The sequence below is a fragment of the Marmota flaviventris genome, chromosome 4 (genome assembly GCF_047511675.1).
Source record: "Marmota flaviventris isolate mMarFla1 chromosome 4, mMarFla1.hap1, whole genome shotgun sequence".
Lineage (NCBI taxonomy): Eukaryota > Metazoa > Chordata > Mammalia > Rodentia > Sciuridae > Marmota > Marmota flaviventris.
The window spans coordinates 53,080,372-53,100,520 of NC_092501.1; the positions used below are offsets into that span (position 1 = coordinate 53,080,372).

General features: G+C 51.5%; 1 protein-coding gene across 10 annotated transcripts in view; it reads left to right on the forward strand.

Moving 5' to 3' along the window:
- Lrrc20 (leucine rich repeat containing 20) overlaps positions 1-20,149 on the forward strand; it is a 101,537-nt gene that overhangs the window by 43,058 nt on the left and 38,330 nt on the right. For 8 of the 10 annotated variants that reach the window (XM_071611201.1, XM_071611202.1, XM_071611203.1 and 5 more), the window contains 2 exons: positions 1,244-1,384; positions 18,419-18,568. In XM_071611201.1, the coding sequence (XP_071467302.1) occupies positions 1,244-1,384; positions 18,419-18,568 (291 nt within the window). The remainder of the gene's footprint in view (positions 1-1,243; positions 1,385-18,418; positions 18,569-20,149) is intronic. The other 2 variants (XM_071611207.1, XM_027931327.2) reach the window with 1 other exon arrangement.

Sequence of the window (20,149 nt, forward strand, 5' to 3'; positions counted from 1 at the left end):
TTCAAGATGACCCTGCAGGGATGTGATCTTACAACCTGCTTTTTGGAACAAGGGTACTCAGAAAGAGAACATTCAGGAAACAGTTTAATACCCGATAACTGGATCATAACTGCCTTCTTAATTAAAAAATCCACTTCTTGCTGGGCACCATGGTGCACACGTGTTATCCCAGCAGCTCAGGAGGCTGAGGTAGGAGGATTGTGAGTTCAAAGCCAGCCTCAGCAACACAGTGAGACCTTAAGCAACTCAGTGAGAACCCGTCTCTAGATAAAAATACAAAATACGGCTGGTGATGTGGCTCAGTGGTAAAGTGCCCCTGGGTTCAATCCTTGGTACCCCCCAAAATAAATAAATAAACAAAAAACCTTAATCAAACACACATTGAGTACCTGCTGTATTTGCTCTGCCCAGGGCACCTGCTTGTAGAGTGTCCAGTCTGGAGGGGGAAGCAGACTACTCTGTCTGTCTGTCTCTCTCTCACACATACACTGAGGAGGGCGAGTAGCCAGGGCTACAGCAGGAGCAGTTTGTCTGCCTTGTTGAGTGGTGGCCTTGGCCTTGGTCGAGGCTTGTTGGCCTGCAGTTCTAGGGCAAAGGAAGGAAGCTGTCACCTATGGGGGTGGAGGGTGTGGACCTGGGGAGTCCTCAAGGTCGACCAGGTGGAGTAGGCCGCTTAGCCACCTGAATGTCCCTTACCTGTAGGTGTTTTGTGGGCACAGGGGAGGGATGGGCTCCCAGGCAGCCCCCAGATATGGGGCTCCTCTCTCTGCTCCCCATTAGGGCTGAATTCTTGGCTCTGCCATCTTGCTCCCTGCCTCTCCTGGGGCTGTAGGCTGCGAGTTGGCCAGGCAGGGAAGGGGGATGGAGGTATCCACTGCAGAGCCCCCTGCTGCTTTCCCAAGGGGAGAGCCCTCTCCCAGCCCTGCTCCATGTGGTACGATGTCAGGGGTCACCAGAAACCTTCTTCCTAAAATGCCATCTTTAGACACGGTCTCTGGATTGAGGGTCCTGGGAGGCCAAGAATGACCCTCTACGTCATCTCCCCTGTGAGGGCTTTTCTGTCTTGAGGGCTCAGTATTTATTTGAAAGGCAGGCTTTGAGTCTCTGGGTGGGCCTTTCTGTGTCCTGACACTATTGAGCCTTGGGCTGGATTGCTGGTGGTGGGGGCTGTCCTGTGTGGGGGGTTCAGCAACCTCCCCAGCCACTGCCCCCCACTGCTGGTTGTCTTTGTCCGTCTGTCCAGGCTGCCTAACACAGCACCATGGATTGAGCAGCTTATGCACAACAGAAATGTATTTCCTGTGGTTCTGGAGGCTGGGAAGTCCGAGACCGTGGTGCCAGCAGATTTGGTGTCTTGGAGAGGTTCCAGCTGTCTTCTTGCAGGGTAATCTCACAGTGCAATGGGGGAGGGACCTCTCTGGGGTCTGTCTTCTGAGGCTGCTAGTTGTGTGTGCGAGGGTCCCTTCACAACCTACTCATGTCCCCAAGGCCCACCTCCAAAGGCCATCCTTTTATGAATTAGGTTCCAACCAATGAATTTGGGGGGAGCACCATTCGGTCTATAGCTCTAGTAGTACCCCCTCCCCTAGTTGTGACTACCAGAGTTGTCTCCAGACAGTACTAAATGTCCCCAGGGGGCAAAATGGCCCTGACTGAGACCCCTCTCTAGGAGGCCACCCTGTAAGCTGTTAGCATGGGCCTGGTGCTGGCAACTCTGCAGGGCAGGCTTCTCGCCACATGGAGTTTGGTGAGCTGCAGGAAGAAAGCTGCTGTCTCGTAGGAAGGGCTTCCACCTAGAGGTTAGGAGTTGGGGTCCCAGACCGTGGGCTGACTCCCAGCTGATGGGCCAGGTTCCCTACTGTAAAGCATGGGACCCAGCCCTGGCTGGCTGCAGCTGTCTCTGTGTTAACCCTCGATGGCTTCCCCTTACAGAGTAAAGCCCAAACTTGTACCACAGAGCCTCAGGCCCATTGGGCGGGGTGGCGCAGGCCTGTAATCCCAGCGGCTCAGGAGGCTGAGGCAGGAGGACTATAGGTTCAAAGCCAGCCTCAGCAACTTAGTGAAACTGTAAGCACCCTAGCGAGACTCTGTCTCAAAATATAAACTTAAAAAGGGCTGGGGATGTGGGCTGGGGTTGTGGCTCAGTGTGGCAGAGTGCTTGCCTTGCACATGTGATGCACTGGGTTCGATCCTCAGCACCACATAAAACAAACAAAATAAAGATATTGTGTCCATGTATGACTAAAAAATATTAAAAAAAAAAAAAGGTCTGGGGATGTGGTTCGGTGGTTAAGCACCCCTGGGTTCAATCCCCAGTACCAAAAAAAGCCTCAGGCCTTTGCGATGCTGCTCCCTTTGTGGAGGCCTTCCCTCCCTGGGCCCCCTGTGGCTGAGCCCTTCTCAAGTTCTGAGGCCCAGCCTGAATGCTTGTTTTTTGGCCAGGTCTCCCAGACCTTCCCCTCTAAGTGTGCTTCATCCAATCATGTTTCTTTATAAAGCTATAAAAATTTATGTACTTACAGGAAAGTCCATAAAACAATAGAGCAGTTCATTGTTCAATAGAACAATGCAGCACTCAGCACCACCACCACCCAGGTGTAGACATAGACCATGAGCAGAAGCTCCTCCCACCCCCAGAGGTCGCCAGTGTCCTGTGTGATGAACCTTCCCCTGTCTTTGCTTTAGTTTTACCATGTGTGTCTGTGCCTCTGTATAGTTGAGTTTGCCTTGTTTTTATGCTCCATGCGCATGGATTTGTAAGGCATATAGCTTTGTCTGTTTACCGCTCAGCCTTGTGATTTTGAGAAGCCTCCATGGGGTACTTGTAGCCGTAGTCTGTTCTTTTGTTCACAGTTGTGTAATATTCTACAGTGTGCACAAACCCCAGTAATTCAACCCATGCCACTGTTTGTGGACGCGCCATGCTGCTGTGACTGTTCCTCGCGCATCCCTGGAACACGTGTGCAGTGTGCACCCAGGCTCTGGGTGGTGAGTGCCCCTAGGGAAGGCATCATTCAGGCTTGCCTGGGCTCTGGCTACTTGGGTGGCACGGGGGGACAGGGAGAGCTGGTGCGGTCGATGCCCAGTGGGTCTGCAGAGAGTGGCCTGCGGGTTCTGTCCGTGGCTGCAGAGGCAGTCAGTAAACTCTTGGGGGGACCAGGGGGTGTGAGCCTGACAGGATGAGCCAATGCAGAGAAAGGGACGTAGGGGACACCTGGTGTGGGTGTAGGCGTTATTCAGAAGCAAAGAGCCAGCTTGGAAAGGAAAATCAGTCGAGCTTTCAGGGAGTCGGACAGCTTCACTGACAGAGATCGGCCCCGTGTGGCAGCCGGTGAGGCAGAGGGGCAGGGCCTGGCCTGGGATGTGCGATTAGTGCCAGCTCTCCCCTGGGCACCTGGGGCGCTCCGACTGCTTCTGGACTGGACGCCAGAGCAGCTGGTGCCAAGTGCCGTGTCCCCGTGTTGGGGGTACAGAGCACACTGTTCAGGAGCGAGGAGAGGGCCGGGTGGGGCTTCTGGCAAACCCTGCCCCCCAGGCCTGGGTCGAGTCTTACCTCCTTGTTCCCTGGTCACTGTAGGACTCAGTGGGAGCCTGTCTGGACCCTGTAGCCTCAGGGACAGGAGGAGCCATGGCGGGAAGGGGATCAGCTTGATGACAGCCTGTGGCTCCTGGGAGGGAGGAAGAGCAGATGTATCCAGGGATATGGAGAGAGGGTGGCTCGGCGGTGGAGCACCCGGGTTCCGTCCCAGCCAACTCAAAAGCACAAAGCAGGAGTGGGGTGAGTGGCTGAGCCCCAGCACGGCTGGCCTGTTCCTTGGGTGTCTGTCTCCTGCCAGGCCGCTGGTGCAGGTGACCTGTGGTGCCCTTACTGACTGGGTGAAGGAATTCCTGGTCCCATGGGCCCGACCCTCTGTTCTCCCTGCCTCACTCTTCTGTCTGCGGAAATTGGCCCAGGTGCCAGAACCGGCCTGACCTGAGCCGTCTCCCGGGGAGCCCCACGGATGGTGACAGTCTCTTCACAGTGAGGAGGTTGAGACCCAGAGGGTGCAGTGATACTTTGGAACCTGGAGACAGGTCACTGGATGGTTGGACAGTCGCTTTGGTTGTGTGACACTTGCAGAACGGAGTGTGAGCTGGGGAGGACTGAGTCCTGCCCTCGCTGTCTTGAACGGTGTGCACACGCGACATCAGTTAAGCAGCCACACTGACGGGCTTGCACGGAAAAGGTGACATTGGTGTCAAACCTTAAAGGAAGAATTGGGGGGTAGCCTGGCAGCAGGGGACAGGAGTGGGGGCAGTCTAGGTGAAGGGTCTGTGTGGGCAGAGGCTGGGCGGCCTTGAGTGGAAGGCTTCTGTGGGGAGGGGCAGGGCTGTGACACAGGAGGGTAAAGGTGGGCCCGCAGTGTCACCCCGACTACCACAGGGCCAGACCCTCAGTTGCTGGTTTGTGATGTTGCTGGTTGGTGTAGTGCACAAGGTTTGGGATCTAAAGAGGGTCTGGCTGGGCACAGTGGCACACGCCTGTAATCCCAGTGGCTCTGGAGGCTGAGGCAGGAGGACCTAGAGTTCAAAGTCAACTTTGAACTCAGCAACTTAGTGAGACCCCAAGCAGCTCAGTGAGACCCTGTCTCTAAATAAAATATAAAAAGCGGGGGTGCTGTGGCTGTGGCTCAGTGGTAGCACACTTGCCTGGCATGTGTGTAGGCACTGAGTTTGATTCTCAGCACTCCATATAAATAAATAAAATAAAGGTCTATCAGCAACTATTAAAAAAATATAAAAAGGTCTGGGAATGTGGCTCCGTGGTTGAGTGCCCCTGGGTTCAATCTCCAGTTCCAAAAGCAAAGTAAAACAAAACAAAGAGGATCTGAGGACTGAAAACTCACAGAGTTTAAATGACCTCTGAGTAACACTATGAGCTCACATTTATTTAATACCCCCCGGGGGCCAGGCTGTCCCGATGCTCACTGTGCATCTCCTCCATCCCCACAGCAGCCTTGCGATTTAATCATCCACCAGCTGTAAAATGGTCCTTCCCATTTTACAGATGAGGAAACCGAAGCACAGAAGGTCTAAGCGAGTTCCCCAAGGCCACATCTACCAAGTACCGGCGGGGAGGGGGTTAAACTGAGGCTCTCAAGGGCAACGGAGGCCACTGTTTTGCTGGCTGGGAGCCAGGTGACGTGGCTGGTTTGTGACTAGCAAACCCATGTTGTAGGGAAATATGTGTCTTCAAGCCTGGAGTCACACACACCGTCTGAGTTCAGGAAGTTAAATGAGTGCGTGAGCCACCTCTGCTGTCCCTGATCTGGGTGGTGGTGGGAGTCTCTGGTGGTTTCTGAGGACAGTGACGGAATCGGGGCGGATTTAGGAAGGTCACTGCAGGACATGACACAGACATGAAGCAGCTTCGGGGAATCCAGGGAACAAATGATCTGGTGCCTTGGTGGGGTGGGGCTGTGGGTGGAGACCCAGGACAGTGGCTGCCAGTGGCCGGGGGCAGCTGGGTGGCTGTCTGCTCATGCAGTCTGAAACCTGGTCATGTTTCACCGGAATAGAGACCTCTGGGCCATCTCGGGTGGATAGGTGCATTCCAATGAGCTGGGGCCCCCAAGGGACACCAGTGAAGCACATAGCAGGGGACTGGACAGATGGCACCGTCTGCTGGAGCCGGAGATTCTGCAGAAGAGCCCCTGCCCACAGTGGCCTGCCCCAGGTGTCTCTGGCACTTGGAGCAGCATGTTTGAGGGGGGAAGCACAACAATATTGTTTGAAATTGCATGGGTAATTATGCATCTTGAAAAAGTGTGTGTTGGCAGAATAAAAATGCACGACCACAGGGAGACCGCCAAGTAGATAATTCTGTCGCATTAAAAGCTTGCATTGCTCAAGTGTGAAGGTTCTCGCCTTGGGGAGGTGATTTAACAAGGCCAAGGAGTTTATTAAAACCAAAATACTGACAGAATTGTAAACATGGCTCTGATGAGGTGGCGGGGGACAGAAGTGCATGCTGGGGGCGGACTAGCAAAGCCAGTCATTCTGGCATCGGGCCCCCAGCAAACCGTGAGCTGCGGGTGTGGTCACACATACACAATGAGCAATCTGTCATCTGCTGCAGAGGTTAGGGGATTGCGATTGCTTCTCAGGGACAGGTGCAGCCCAGGATCAGTAGCCTCCTGATGAGGGGGAAGTTAAGATCCTTTTAATTGGCAGCTGCTTGGTCTTGAATGACTGCGTTTTGCTAAGATGCAGATGCGCATTTTGTCATGTTCCGATTCATCCCCAAGGTCCCTTGTTTTGTCAAGTTGTTTCAGGCAAACATTCATTCACTGAGGGCCACCGCTGTGCCTGTCTGCACTGCCCTGCCACCAGGATGAGGACAGGATGGGCGAGTGAGTGAGCTGGGAGGGAGGGAGCTAACTAGGGCGCGGGCAGGTGTCCGATTAGGCTGTGGTGCTTGCTGTTACTTCGTCTGAATCATCCTCTCCTCGCATCTTGCCATGCCCTGCGCTAAATGTCGCTCCCTCTCCAAAAGCCCTCCCTGGCCTCCCTGGTAAGGTTTGTCCCTTCTCCACCCCTGTGACCTGTTGTCCCATGATACCATTTGGTTTCCCGGGGGCAGTGGTCACCGCACAGCCTTCTCCCAGGTACCCGTCCCTGTTCACTGCTCTTCTTCGTTGCTGGGCGTGCGCTCCTGGTGGGCCGGGCTCTGACTTGCTCACCGTCCTTCCTTGGACAGTGCCTATATTCGTCAGGCGAAAGATTCTACCTGATTTTCCCAGCAGCCCTGGAGAGGTGGGATTTTGGCATCATTCAGAGAAGGGGAGCTTGAGCCTCTGTGATCTGCAGGGGTTTGCTTAAACTCTCACAGCTGACAAATCTTGTGCTGGAATTTGAACTTGAGTTTCACGCTCTCTTAAATATGCAATCCATCTCAGTGGGACCCAACTTCTGCCCTTGAAGAGTTCTCTGTCCTGCCAGGAAAAGCAAGACAAATGCATTCATAACTGTCATGTTCATTCGGTGGAGGAAAAAAACAAAACAAAGCAAAAACCCTCACATAAGCAACAACAGGACAGGGCCCTCACAGAGCCAGCGAAAATGCCACTATAGAGGTTCAGTTACCTTCACCAGGCATTTCACAGATAGGGAGTGTGAGGCCCTGACAGTGACCTGTCCAGTGACTTGATGAATGAAGGGTAACAGCAGATTAGAATCTGGATTCCTCAAGAGGAAAGCAAGCTCCACCTTTTTACTTGCTGTGTGGCTTTGAGCAAACTCTTAACCTCTCTGAGCCTTAATTTCCTTATCTGCAGAAGGGGATTGATTATAACTCTCTTCCTTAGAAGTGGTTGCCAGGACTACATAAAGTGACAGTGTTGCCTGCTTTTATTCTTAAAGATGACCTCAGGGCCACTCCAAGGTCTGGGTTGACCACATGGCCTCTACTTGGGCCAGCTGAGGTCCCTTCAGAGCTGTTGGTGGCCATGCTGTTGACATGAGGGTGGCTGCTCTTTTGATTCCCTTTTGTGTTTGCCGTGAGTCGTTGATTAAATCAAAGTAATCTAATGTCAAATTGGTGCATCGTTTGATTTTGCACTGTGCGTGGAATTAACTTTTGTTTTAAATTAAATGTTGGGTGGTTTTGTCTTCAAATTGTCATCTGGCTTGCCAGGAAGGACAGGATATTTTTGGAAAGTTCCGGATCCCATGCTCACACCTGTGGTTGTCCCCTTGTCCTGAGATGGCAAGACTAAGTGTCCTGCCAGGTGGCCTTGTCCCCAGGGCAGGACGGGCCCAAGACACCTCTGCCGTGAATTCCCAAGCCGAGGCCGGATCTTCGCGCCTTGCAGTGGTGTTTCCTGTGGACTGTCTGCGGGCACCTTGCCAAGCACCGTGCAGACGTTTCATTTCATGCTCACAACAACCTTGTCGGTGGGATCATCTTGTCCTCGTTTTTGTTTTAGCCCCGCTCGTGTAACATAAAACTCCCATTTTAAAGTCTGTTTTAGAATATTCACAAGATTGCTGAGCATCACCACTGTCTCCTTCTGACCTGTTTCCGTGCCCCCTAAGGAAACCCTTTCCCCGTTGGCCGTCGTTCCCCATCCCCCTCGGCCCTGGCCACCCTTCCTGTCTCCTCTCCTCTCCTGGACGTTTCATGGAAATGGAATCAGCCGGTATTGGACCTTTTGTGACCTGCTTCTCTCACTTGATCGTGTTTTGATTTTGTCACCTGTGTGAGGATGGCATTCCTGTTCTGGGGAAGCGGTATGCCACTGAAGGTGTTAGGGTTTGGATAGATGTCCCCCACGAAGGTTCCTGCATTGGGCAAGAGAAAAGAACCGGGTTTCAGCCTGGCGTGGTGGTGCCTGTCATCCTGGTGGCTTGGGAGGCTGAGGCAGGAGGATCGCAAGTTCAAAGCCAGCCTCAGTAATTTAGCAAGGCCCTAAGCCAATGGGTGAGATCCTGTCTGTAAATCAAGTATATAAAAGAGCTGGGGACGTGGCTCCGCGGCTAAGCGCCCCTGGGTTCACTCCCTGTACGGCGCCTGAATCTGCACCTTAGCAGGAAACCCACGAAACGGTTCCAGAGGTGCCGACAGAGGGTGGCGTTCACCCCGGCTGCACATCAGAGTCACCTGGGGGAGCTTTGAAAACCCGTGATTCCCAAGATCCAGACCCTGCTAATTGAGTCCCCCGCTGTGGGAGGGACACTGTGACATCAGGATCTAGCTGCCGCAGTTCTTCCAGTGCCTGGCCGTGTCACAATGGCAGCCGCCGGGATCTTGAGACGGTGGGCTACAGCCCGGCCTGTGATGGAGCTGTGGGCCGAGGGCCATGGGTGACAAAGCCAGGACCCCGACAGTCCTCACCAGCTCTTTCAAATCTCAGTCCGTCCTTGGCTCAGCTCCGCAGTGGGGTGCCAGTGCTCATAGGACCCCACCCTGAAGCATGAGGACCGGTCTGCTCGTTGGAAACGCACGAGCCCTTGTTCTTTTGCCAAGCAGCAAACCATCCCAGGAGAGTTACATACCCCAGGGAGCCGGGTAGACAGTGGTTAGGGGCACACCCTGAGGCCCAGCTCTGCCTCACACTAGCCAAGGCCAGCCGCTCTGTGTCTGTGTCACTATAGAAAACAGGAATGGTGACGATCCATCTCCTGGGGTGATAAGGAGTCGATGAGTTAATGCAGATGGCGCTGAGTGCACGGACTTGCAGACAGGAAGCCCCTTGGAACATTCTTTATTATTTCATGACTGGGTGACCTTGGATAAGTCAGGTGACGTTAAGCAAGTTGTGTCATTTTTCTGTAACTCAGTTTCATTGTCTGTTAAATAGGGACGAGCCTGGTGGTGATCTCATAGAGAGATTTCAGGGAGTCAAGGAAATAAGAAGTCCAAAGCAGTGTGGTTTCCGGCCCCTGGCCCCCAGCTGGCATCCGTGGGCAGGGGCTGCAGTTAATGTTGAGCTGAAGTGGGCGCAGGAGGAGCATCTGCTGGCCGAGCTGGGCAGGTCCTGCTTCTCAAGTGGAGCATCTGGAAGGATCCAATTGAAGGTTCTGGGATTATTATTATTATTTTTTGTACCAGGGATTGAACCCAGGGGTGCTTAACCCCTGAGCCCCCTCCCCAGTCCTTTTATATTTTATTTAGAGACAGGGTCTCTCTGAGTTGCTTAGGGCCTGGATAAGTGGCTGAGGCTGGCTTTGAACCTTCGATCCTCCTGCCTCAACCTCCTGAGCCACTGGGATGTCAGGTGTGCACCCCCGTGCCCTGCTCTGGAATGTTTTTGCCTATAGAAGTTTATGTGTTGTGTGGGCTCCAGCAGCTGGGGCTGGGGAGACGGGGTTTTTTAATAAGGGTAGAGGTTCATTTTTGCCAGATGCAAAAGTTTTGGAGATTGATATTACAAGGATGCTTAAAAATGGTAAGGAAGTAATTTTTTAAAGAGATGGAGATGTAATTTTTTTAGAGCAGTTTCAGGTTCCTAGCAAAACTGAAGGTGCTGAGTTCCCATATGCCCACCCCCACGTCACAGCTTCCCTGCCATCAACGCTGGCCGTGATGAGCCTGCCCGGACACATCCTTGCCACCCAGAGGCCGTGGTTTACATCCAGGGTCACTGTGCTGTTGTACATTCCGTAGGTTTGGGAGAATGTGTAATGACACGTGTCCACCATGTTAGTATCATAGAGTATTTTCACTGCCCCCCAACTCTGTGCTCTGCCTATTCATCCCTCTGTCCCCCACCCTGGAAAGCCTAATAGGATTCCAAATCTTTGTTATGTGTATTTTATCACAATTGAAAAGAAAGTTTGGCTGGGTGTGGTGGCTCAAGCCTGTAATCCCAGCAACTGGGGAGGCTTAGGGAGGAGGATCGAAAGTTTGAGGCCAGCCTCAGCAACTTAGTGAGATCCTGTCTCAAAATAAAAAGTAAAAAGGGCTGAAGATGGGGGTCAGTGGTTAAGCACTCCTGGGATCAATTCCTGATACAAAAAAAAAAAAAAACAAAGATAAAAATTAAGTTGACAATCCTCCATGCTCATGGGTGTAAAGGATTGCCGTTGGGGGGGCGCAGATACACCGTGTGGGATCGGGGAGGGTGGCAAGATGGTGATGGTGGCAGGGTGGCTGCTCTGGTTTCAATATGGTTTAAGTGTCTCCCCCAAAGGTTCGTGTGTCGAAGGCTTGAGCCCCAGGGTGGCAGTGGGAGGTGGTGGGATCCTTAAGAGCTGGGTCAGTGGGAGGTCGTTGGGTCACTGGTGGCGAGCCTGGGAAGGGGTTGCGTTCTCCTGGGGCCCTGGACTAGTTCCAGCAGGAGGGTGGTTCCTCTCCCCGCGCCCTGGCTTCCGGCCTTGCTGCATTACCAGCCCCACGCGCACTCCTGCTGTCCTCATACCTCCACCGTGAGGGCCTCCCTAGCACCAGAGCCCTCCGTCTCTGCCTGCAGGCCGATGAACCTGTTTGTTTTATACCAAGGACCAGCATTAGAGAGTTCATTACAATAACAGCAACTCGATGCAGACCGGGGCGGTTATCAACGTAGTTATAAAGAGTCTCTGACAGTGCGAGCCATTCTGTGGAGGGCCGTGGCGCCCTGTCTGCAGTGTTGGAGGGGGGCTCTTTGCCCTCCAGTGGAGACGGGGAATCTCAGGTCTCAGACTGCAGGCTTCATCATTCAGTATTTCGCAGTTTTGCTTATTGATGAGAATCATCTGGGGATACATGTTAACAAATTCCTTGGCACGTCCCTAAAGCACCCACTGAATCTCTGTGGGAAAAGGCAAGAATCAGCCTCTCCGGAGGAATTTTTTTGTTGTTTTTTTGGTATTGGAGATTGAACCCAGGGCACTGTACCGTGGAGCCACATCCCCAGCCCTTTTTTATATTTTATTTGGAGACAGGGTCTCCCTGAGTTGCCTAGTGCTTTGCTAAGTTCCTGAGGCTGGCTTTGAACTCGTGATCCTCCTGCCTCAACTTCCCAAGCCGCTGGGATTACAGGTGTGCACCACTGTGCCTGGCTCCATAGGGTTTTTACTGGGAGTTTGGGAAACTTGGGCTAAATGCTCTCTAGTCTCCTCCTAATCCTAAGATTACATGCGGAAAGATTTCTTATGGATGTGGTCACGCTGGCCAGTTTCTTCCTGTAACCCTGACAGCTTTTTTTTCTTGACCATGCCACATCTGAGCCCCGTGTCTTGTTGGCTGGGGCCCCGTGACCCTGTCTGCCTCTGTGTTGAACCCTGCCACCAGGCCCACCTCCCAGCAGGGACTGGCAGGGGTTGGAGTTTGTCTGAGTCAGGTGCAAGCTCGGCCCCAGTGGTGCTCGCTGCCCAAGTCATGCTCACTCTGGCTGGGTTCTGCCCGATCCTTTTCATCAGGCATTCATTAGGATTAATGAGGTAGCCATTCATAAAAGACCCCTGCGTTTTGAATAAAAGGCATCTTCAGGAACACAGAGGACTGTTCTAATGAGCGGTTGGGGCATGCCGTGTGGCCCTCTTGCAATGATGGTAATTATGGGATAATGATGCCCTGTGCCTTCTCCAGGGGTCTCTCCGCTCTGGGCTGCAGCCCGGCACCAGCAGCTGGAGGTGCTGGGAACAGGTGCTGGAGTCCAGCTGCCAGCTGGTGTTGGTGGCAGGCCCTGTGTTGTTCTGCTCCCCACTCTCCAGCCCCTTCAGGGGTCTACGGTCCTGCACCCCAGGTAGCACCCTGCGGTTCTGGTGCCAGGGGCCTTCCTCCCTGTGCTCGGGGTAAGACCAGGGCTCTGGGAGATCGTGGAAGGCAGGGGCGGCAGGAAGGTAAGAAACCCCCAGGAGAAAGTCCTGGGCGCCCCCAGGTTGCCACCTCTCTCCTCTGTCGAAATCTGTCCTCCGTCAGTCTGAATTTAGGGTGACCCAACATCCCTATTTGCCTAGGCCAGGGGAGGGCTTCCCCAGGAGGTGGGACTCTCAGTGTTTAAATTAGGGGAGCCCTGAGCAAGCTACCCTGCTGGTCACCCGACTTGACCCTTTGGTCTGGAATCTTTGCATTTGGATTTTTTTCTTTGGTGTCCTCCTAGCAAAATGGACAGTTCGCCTGTCAATGGGGGCTTCATTTCCTTCCGTGAGGTTAACTCGCAGGTTGGGGGAATTAAATGAGTTACTACATAAGCAGTGCCTGGCGCCTTGTAAATAGTGCTGTTGGCTGTGTTTGAGTCCTTACTACTCTTTCCCCTTCATCAGGAGCACTTCCTCTCCCCACTCTGGAGACGGAGCCCACTTTGTGACTCTTCAGTGGTGTCTGAGGCCAGCAGGTGTCATTTCGCAGTTTTTATCCCCGTCCAATCAGGGTCCCTGGCTTTCTCTCACGAGCTCCTTTTCTGTTTCTCTTGTTGATATGGAACTGGGCACCCTCAATTTTCCTTGAATTTGCCAGATTGCTTTTTTCCAATGAAAGTTCCTGTCGAGGTGACCAGCACCCCAATAAGGCAGGTTCCTGCCCAGGAGGTTGAGCCACCTGGAAAAATAAAAAGTCTGAAATAATCAGTAAGAAATACAGTCAGAGCCAGAGACCAAATATAAAAAGAGGAGCACCTGATGGGCCTCCCAGTCCTGATAGGAGCTGGAACTAAACAACCGAAACAGGACCCCATTCCCCAATTTAAGGGGGAGCACATCAAAGGCAGGGATAAGGGCTCAGCGGGAGGAGTCTTGTTTGGTGCTTGCAGTAAACAGGTTGATGGGGTGTGACCTGCCAAAACGTCTTTCTCTGGTAGCTGTGTGGCTCCAGCAGGTCATTCCTATCCCTGGAACTGTGCTAGCACCTGAGTGGTGAGCTTAGGACAGGGTGCCCCAAGAACTGGGCGTCCTCACACCAGCAGGTTCCTACTGGGAGATCTCAATACCAGGCTTTCCTGCCTTTTCATCGCTTTAGTTCACACACACGGTTCATAGATGACTCCCCGCAAGTTCCTTTTATGGTGGATATATTTTCTATTTGGGGGAGGGTACCTGAGATTGAACTTAGGGGCACTCAATCACTGAGCCCCATCCCCAGCCCTACTTTGCATTTTATTTAGAGACAGAGTCTCACTGAGTTGTTTAGCGCCTCACCATTGCTGAGGCTGGCTTTGAACTTGAGATCCTCCTGCCTCAGCCTCCTGAGCTGCTGGGATTACAGGTGTGCGCCACGGTGCCCAGTGCTATATTTTTCTATTTTAAAAGAAGCTCCCTCTACGTGAACTTGACCAGTGGTTTACATAAATATGTAGTCTATTTAAGTAAACAGGACTACAAATAGTAACAAGTTGTTCAAATCCTCTGAATTAATCACTCTTGAAGCGGTGGTCATTTTCATTTCTGTTGTCTTTCCCAGGCAGGTTTGCTTTTTTACCTAGTTGGAAGTACAGTGTGCATATGATTTTTATAGTTTGCTTTAAAAAATTCTTACACTCCATAATAATTGTGAACTGTAAACAAAGAAAACAATCAACAGACCTGGGTCAGTGATTCCAGTGGAAGTTTTACCAGCCTTTGGGAGAAGGAAATATCAGAACTCTAAATAGAAAATAGTGAGAGCCTGGTGCAAAGGTGTGCACCTGTAATCCCAGTGGCTTGGGAGGCTGAAGCAGTAGATCGCAAGTTCAAAGCCAGCCTCAGAAACTTAGCGAGACCCTAAACAACTCAGTGAGACCCTGTCTCTATATGAAATATAAAAAAGAGCTGGGGATGTGGCTCAGTGGTTAAGCATCCCTGGGTTCAATCCCTGGTAACAAAATAAATAAATAAGGAGGAAAAATAGAGACACCAGCAGGATGATTAATTAACTATTACATATAATTAGTCTTATTACTGAAATCATTGCGAATTAAAGAAAGGGATGTCATTTTCCTGATTATAATAGCAGAGTTTTTTTTAATTTTTTTTCCTCCCTAATGATCCTATTACTTGTTGAGCAGGTTGTATATAAATTGGCATAAATGTTATAAGAAGCTGTTTGGCAGTACCTATCAGAGGCTATATATTTGTTTACTAATTGTGTTTTTCCCTTGTGAATATCTTATGTCCTTTTTATATCTTGATCAGTTTTCTTTATTCAATTACTTCAGGCATTTTCAACAATAAAAGGAACTCATATACCCTATTTACAGATCCTTTTTCACCATCTGTTGCTCACTTTTTTGTTTGAAGTGGTCTCACTCTGTTGTCATGGCTGGCCTCAAACTCTTGGGCTCCAGAGATCCCCCTGCCTTGGCCTCTAGAGTAGCTAGGACTCTAGGTATGCACCTCTGCACCTGGCTTACCTTACGTTTTTAGGTGTCCGAGGGTTTTATTTATTTATTTTTAATGCAGTTTGTTTCTTAGTTCCTTTGCAGTTCTTTTATGGCTCCTGAGTTTGGAAAGTCATTGTCACATATTTGAGTCTATGTACTTCTGATTATTTAAAAATATATATTTTTTAGTTATCATTGGACCTTTGTATTATTTATTGATATGTGGTGCTAAGGATCGAACCCAGTGCCTCACACATGCTAGGCAAGTGCTTTACACTGAGCCACAACCCCAGCCCACTTCTGATTATTTTTGGTTGGATTTTTTAAAATACTTCACAGTGTAACTCTACGTCGGATTTCTTTCTTTCTTTCTTTTCTTTTCTTTCTTTCTTTTCTTTAATACTTTTTAGTTGTCAATGGACCTTTATTTAATTTATTTATTTATATGTGGTGCTGAGAATCGAACCCAGGGCCTCACACACACTAGGCGAGCGCTCTACCACTGAGCTCTACCTAGGATTTCTTTTGGTTGTTAGACTGAGTTTCTCTCTTTTTTTTTTTTTGTTCTCCAAAAACTGTTAAGTGTTTTTTTCTGACATAGTTTAATGAATCCTTACCTTCCCCAAGTTATTTGTGAGACTTCTTTTAACATTTTTTCCTTTATATTTTGAGACAGGGTCTTGTTAAGTTGCTTAGAGCCTCACTGAGTTGCTGAGGCTGGCTTTGAACTTGCAATCCTCCTGCCTCAGCACCTGAGCTGCTGGGATTACAGGTGTGTGCCGTGTCTGGTGTACAAATGCATTTTTAAAAGTATCTTTGTGGCTTTTTCTCTTTTTCTTCATATTGGTTGGTTGTATTTCCCACGATGATCGTCTCTCTGTACTTTCTGCTGTTGTTGTCTGAAATTGGATCTTTTAAGACTTTATTGCCAACATATAGGAGTATTATTGTCTTTCCTGTTTATTTTGATTGGCAGCTTTACTGGGCTCTCTTTAATTCAGGTAGTTTTTCAAGTGACGGCTTGGCACTTCTGATACGGTCCTGTGGTCACTTCATTGGCACATCATGACCATCTTGTCTGCTCTAGCAGCTGTGCCTTCCGCTCATGGGCCAGAACGTTTGAGGCCGTGTTCAGGGATACTGGTGATGGACGGCCTCCTTATTTTTATAGGGAAGCTTCTGCCTTCCCTTGCTGTTGCTTCTGGTGTGTGTGATGACACCCGCTGCTCCCACCCAAAAGCACATTAAAAACTCCTTTCTGGCCCTTTGTACGCCTGACACCAAGCGCAAGCGGGTTTATTGTTTGAGGGTGTCCCTCTCTAGAATCCCCAGCCTGCCCCAAACTCTGGGCCTGTGGCGCTGGTCTGCTGCCAGCCCAGCTCTGATCCCTCTTCTGAAGTGTGACCTTTAGAGACGTGCCCTTCCCTGGGAGGACGTGGTGCTCTTTTCTGCCCGCCCCACTTCCCGACATAAGAGCCGGTGACTGGCGCTGGACAGCTGTGGGCTGAGGTGCCCTGGACCCGAGGAGGCTTCTCAACGTGTTGTCCAGAAGGGGAGGCGGGGATCCTCGGCCATTTGAACTGTCGCCCTTTCCCAGCTGTGCCAGCTGTCCTCTTTCCTTCTCACACTGTGTCACCAAGGTCACTAGTGCCCCTGCTCTGCTCCAACCTGCAGGGCTTCTGGCACCTCACACTGGCGTCCTCCCAGACCAGGGGGAAAGCAGACGCAAGATCAAGTATAGGGGCTGGGGATGTGGCTCAAGCAGTAGCGCGCTCACCTGGCATGTGGGGGGCACTGGGTTTGATCCTCAGCACCACATAAAAAAATAAAATGAAGATGTTGTGTCCACCAAAACTAATAAATAAATAAATAAATAAATATATATTTTTTTAAAGATCAAGTTTAGTGCCGTGCAAGGTGAGGAGGTCTCATTTGCCTTGAGGCTCAGGGGCTAGAGCAGGCGTGCTGAGGGGGCAGAGAAGGCTCCCGGAGGAGCTGACCTTGAACAGGGACTTGGAGCCAGAGGAGAAGTTCTTGGGGCAGGAGGGTGAGGGCTTCAACTGGGATTTCCACATACTTATTTATTGTGGCTGTTAGAAGTAGGACCTTTAAAATTGTATTTCATTGCTAGCAATGAGAATATTACTGAATTTTGCATATTTGCTTTGGAATAATCTGCAAAGGCCCAGAGGCCTGGGAGAGTCTGGCATCTTTGGGGGGAAAGTCAAGAATTGCCGAGTTAGAGGGACAGTGCCGTCAGTGGGTGAGGGGTCTGGGGCCCAGGGCTAGGGAGCAACATGGGTGGCCCTGGAGGGCTTCTGAAAGAGGTAGGGTGAGAGCTGACCTGGAAGCATAGAGAGGATTTGGATAGAGGGGGAGGACTGGGAGGAGAGGGACGACATGGCAATGTACCTGCTAGGCACTTTATCATTTGATTACATTTACTCTTCCCAGTAGCCTTGCCAGGCAGATGATGATATCCCCATTTTACAGATGAGGAAACCGAGGCTCAGGGAATTGAAGTGACTAGTAGGAACTGGACAGCCTAATTTGTGAGCCTCTATGCTTTTGGGGTCCCCCTACTGCTATATATATGTATGCATATATATGTGTACATGTATATATTTATTGGCATTATTGAGATGTAATTCATGTACTATATAATTCCTGCCTTTAAAGGGTACCAATTTTTAAAAATATTTTTAGTTGTAGATGGACACAGTAACTTTATTTTTTATGTGGTCCTGAGGATCGAACCCAGCGCCTCACACATGCTAGGCAAGTGCTCACCACTGAGCCCCAGCCCCAGCCCCCTAACCTACTTTCTGTCCACAGATTTGCCTGCTCTGGACATCCCGTGTGAATGGAAGCATATAGCATATGGGCTTTGTGATGGACTTCTGGGGCGTGGTGTGTTTCCCGTGGTCTGGTCACATTACAGCATGCCTTGGTGCTTCATGTCTTTTCGTTGCTGAATACTATTCCTTAACGAGGCTCCATCCCGTTTTGTTGGTCTGTTCTGCAGTTGATGGTCCTTGGGTCGTTTTTACTTCCAGGCTCCTGTGCATGGTGCTGGTGTGAGCATCTGCGTGTAGTGCGGCGTGGCAATGTGTCCTCGTTTCTCTTGATATGTAGGAGCGTGTTTAACACCAGGGAGCTGCCGGGCTGTCCTGGGGGGCAGCTTCCCTCTTGCGACTTATCCGAGGCTTGCATGCAGCGGGATGGGACTGGAAGGTCAGGCCACGGAGCCTATGTGCATTTCATGTTGTCAAGCAGCTGACGTGAAGTCGCCTTAAGACGCTGCTGAGTCTGATGATTCCAAAAGGACTCGGTCCTTCAGAGTTTGAAGGACGCGGCTATGAATGCCGATTGTCATTGTGCCAGCAGGTCCGGCCTTCAGTGTGTTGCAGCTAGTAGGCTGTGTGGTAGAGAAGGTGCGCGGCTAAATCCTGAGGTCAGTCTGCGAAGGAGGGACAGGTGTGAGTTAATGCTGACGAGGGGACTCCTGGAGAGGGAGGGCGGGGTCTGGAGCCTGACCCTGGGGAGACAGGCGGGAGGTGCGGAGGCTGGGCAGGAAGATGGGCTTGGGTCCGTGTGGGTCTGGGGCACGTTCCTGGGCAGCCAGGTGGGTAACTGTCGTCTTTCTCCTCTGGCTGCAGACCTGGCCGAGTGCAAGCTGGTTTCCTTCCCCGTCGGCATCTACAAGGTCCTGCGGAATGTCTCCGACCAGATCCACCTCATCACCCTGGCTAACAACGAGCTCAAGTCCCTCACCAGCAAGTTCATGACCACGTTCAGTCAGCTCCGAGGTAGGCCGCAGTCAGCCCAGCAGGAGGGCGTGGCCAGCCATCTTCCTTTAGACTGACCCTGTGTGAGTGGTGTCACTAGAGCCAGTCCCCAGTCATGAATCACCCACGAAGTCCTTTCCGAGGAAGGCTTTCGGAGGGGCCTGCGTCCTCCCTGCAGCCTGGAAATCTCCAGGGCGGCTTCTGTGTCTTGCTGGCCAGGTCTCCTGTTCTGAGCAGACCAACGGGACACTTGCTCTGAGGCACAGGAAGCGTTAATCCTCCGTAGGCTCAAACGAGCTCCTTGCTCTCCTGAGCTGCTTCCTGGGTTCAGGAGTGACGAGGGCCAGGCGAGCTGGCACATGTCTCTGAGCATTTTCTCTGAACACGCAGAACAGTTGGCCAGGCACCTAGGCGGGAGATTAGCAGGACGGGCATTGTGATTTCTTTTGAAACGGCTCCTCTGGATGGAGGAGCAGTGAGCACCAGTCCCGTCTCTAGATGACAGTCCCTCCCTCCTCTGTCACCTGTGGAGTGGAGCTGCAGCCTGGGTGCTTGCGTGTTGTGAACTGATGGGTGGGAGAAATGCCAGAGGTGGTCCTGGAGTTCCTATCTGAGGGGTACGGAGAGGGTCTGAGACCTGTTGAGAGAAATGAGTAACAAAAATGCTGGTGCTGCCTCAACCGCTTGAGCAAGCAGGTCTCAGCCAGCTGAGCTGGCCCAGCTTCCTGAGGAGGCGTGGGCACGGGGCAGAGCCCAGAAGGGAGAGGGAGGCACGGATCAGCAGACGTGGCTCAGCAAGGGGAGGGGCTTCTGCAAGGTCTCCAGCAGGAGCCAGGCAGGACCTGGAGAGGCCACTGCCCAGGTGCACACAGAGGGGCCAGGAGGAGGGCCTTGTCTGGGTCCTCACTTCTGAGGGACGCTCACAGAGCTCAGTGACTGGGGAGGGGCGGGGCCCCTGGCAAGGCTTGCTGCCCAGGGATGCCCACTGGTGCTGTCGCCTGGCCTGGCCTCCCTCCTTTCTTTTCCTGTAGCTGATGCTCTACATAGAAGATGGGGCTGCAGAGCCAGCCAGCTCCCCAAACCGGTAGTTCACGTTCCTGGTGGCATTAGAATCTCATGAGGAGCCTTTCTGTTAATACTGTCATCTTTTTTCCTCTTTTTTTGTACTGAGGATTGAACCCAGGTTTGCTTTATCACTGAGCCACATCCTCAGCCCTTTTTATTTTATATTTTGAGACAGGGTCTTGCTTACTTGCTAAGGCTAGCCTCAAGCTTTTGGTACTCCTGCCTCAGCCTCCTGAGCCACTGGGATTACAGATGTGAGCCACCAAACCTGGCACACTGTTTTCTTGATCAGATGAATCAGAATATCTGTGTGGGCCTGGGCCTAGGCATTCATTAGTACCTGCACCGGCCATTCTAAAGTGCTGTCAGTCACAGTTAAGGGTTATAAACACAAATACCTAAGAGGTTAGCATTTACTGAGTGACTTGGATTGGGCATGTGGCAATAGGGAATGGTGGGGACTATGGCAAACTAGTCCATGCTCTATTCAGCATCAGCCAGGGGCGTCATGAGAGGAAAGGGGCTGGCATTGCCCAT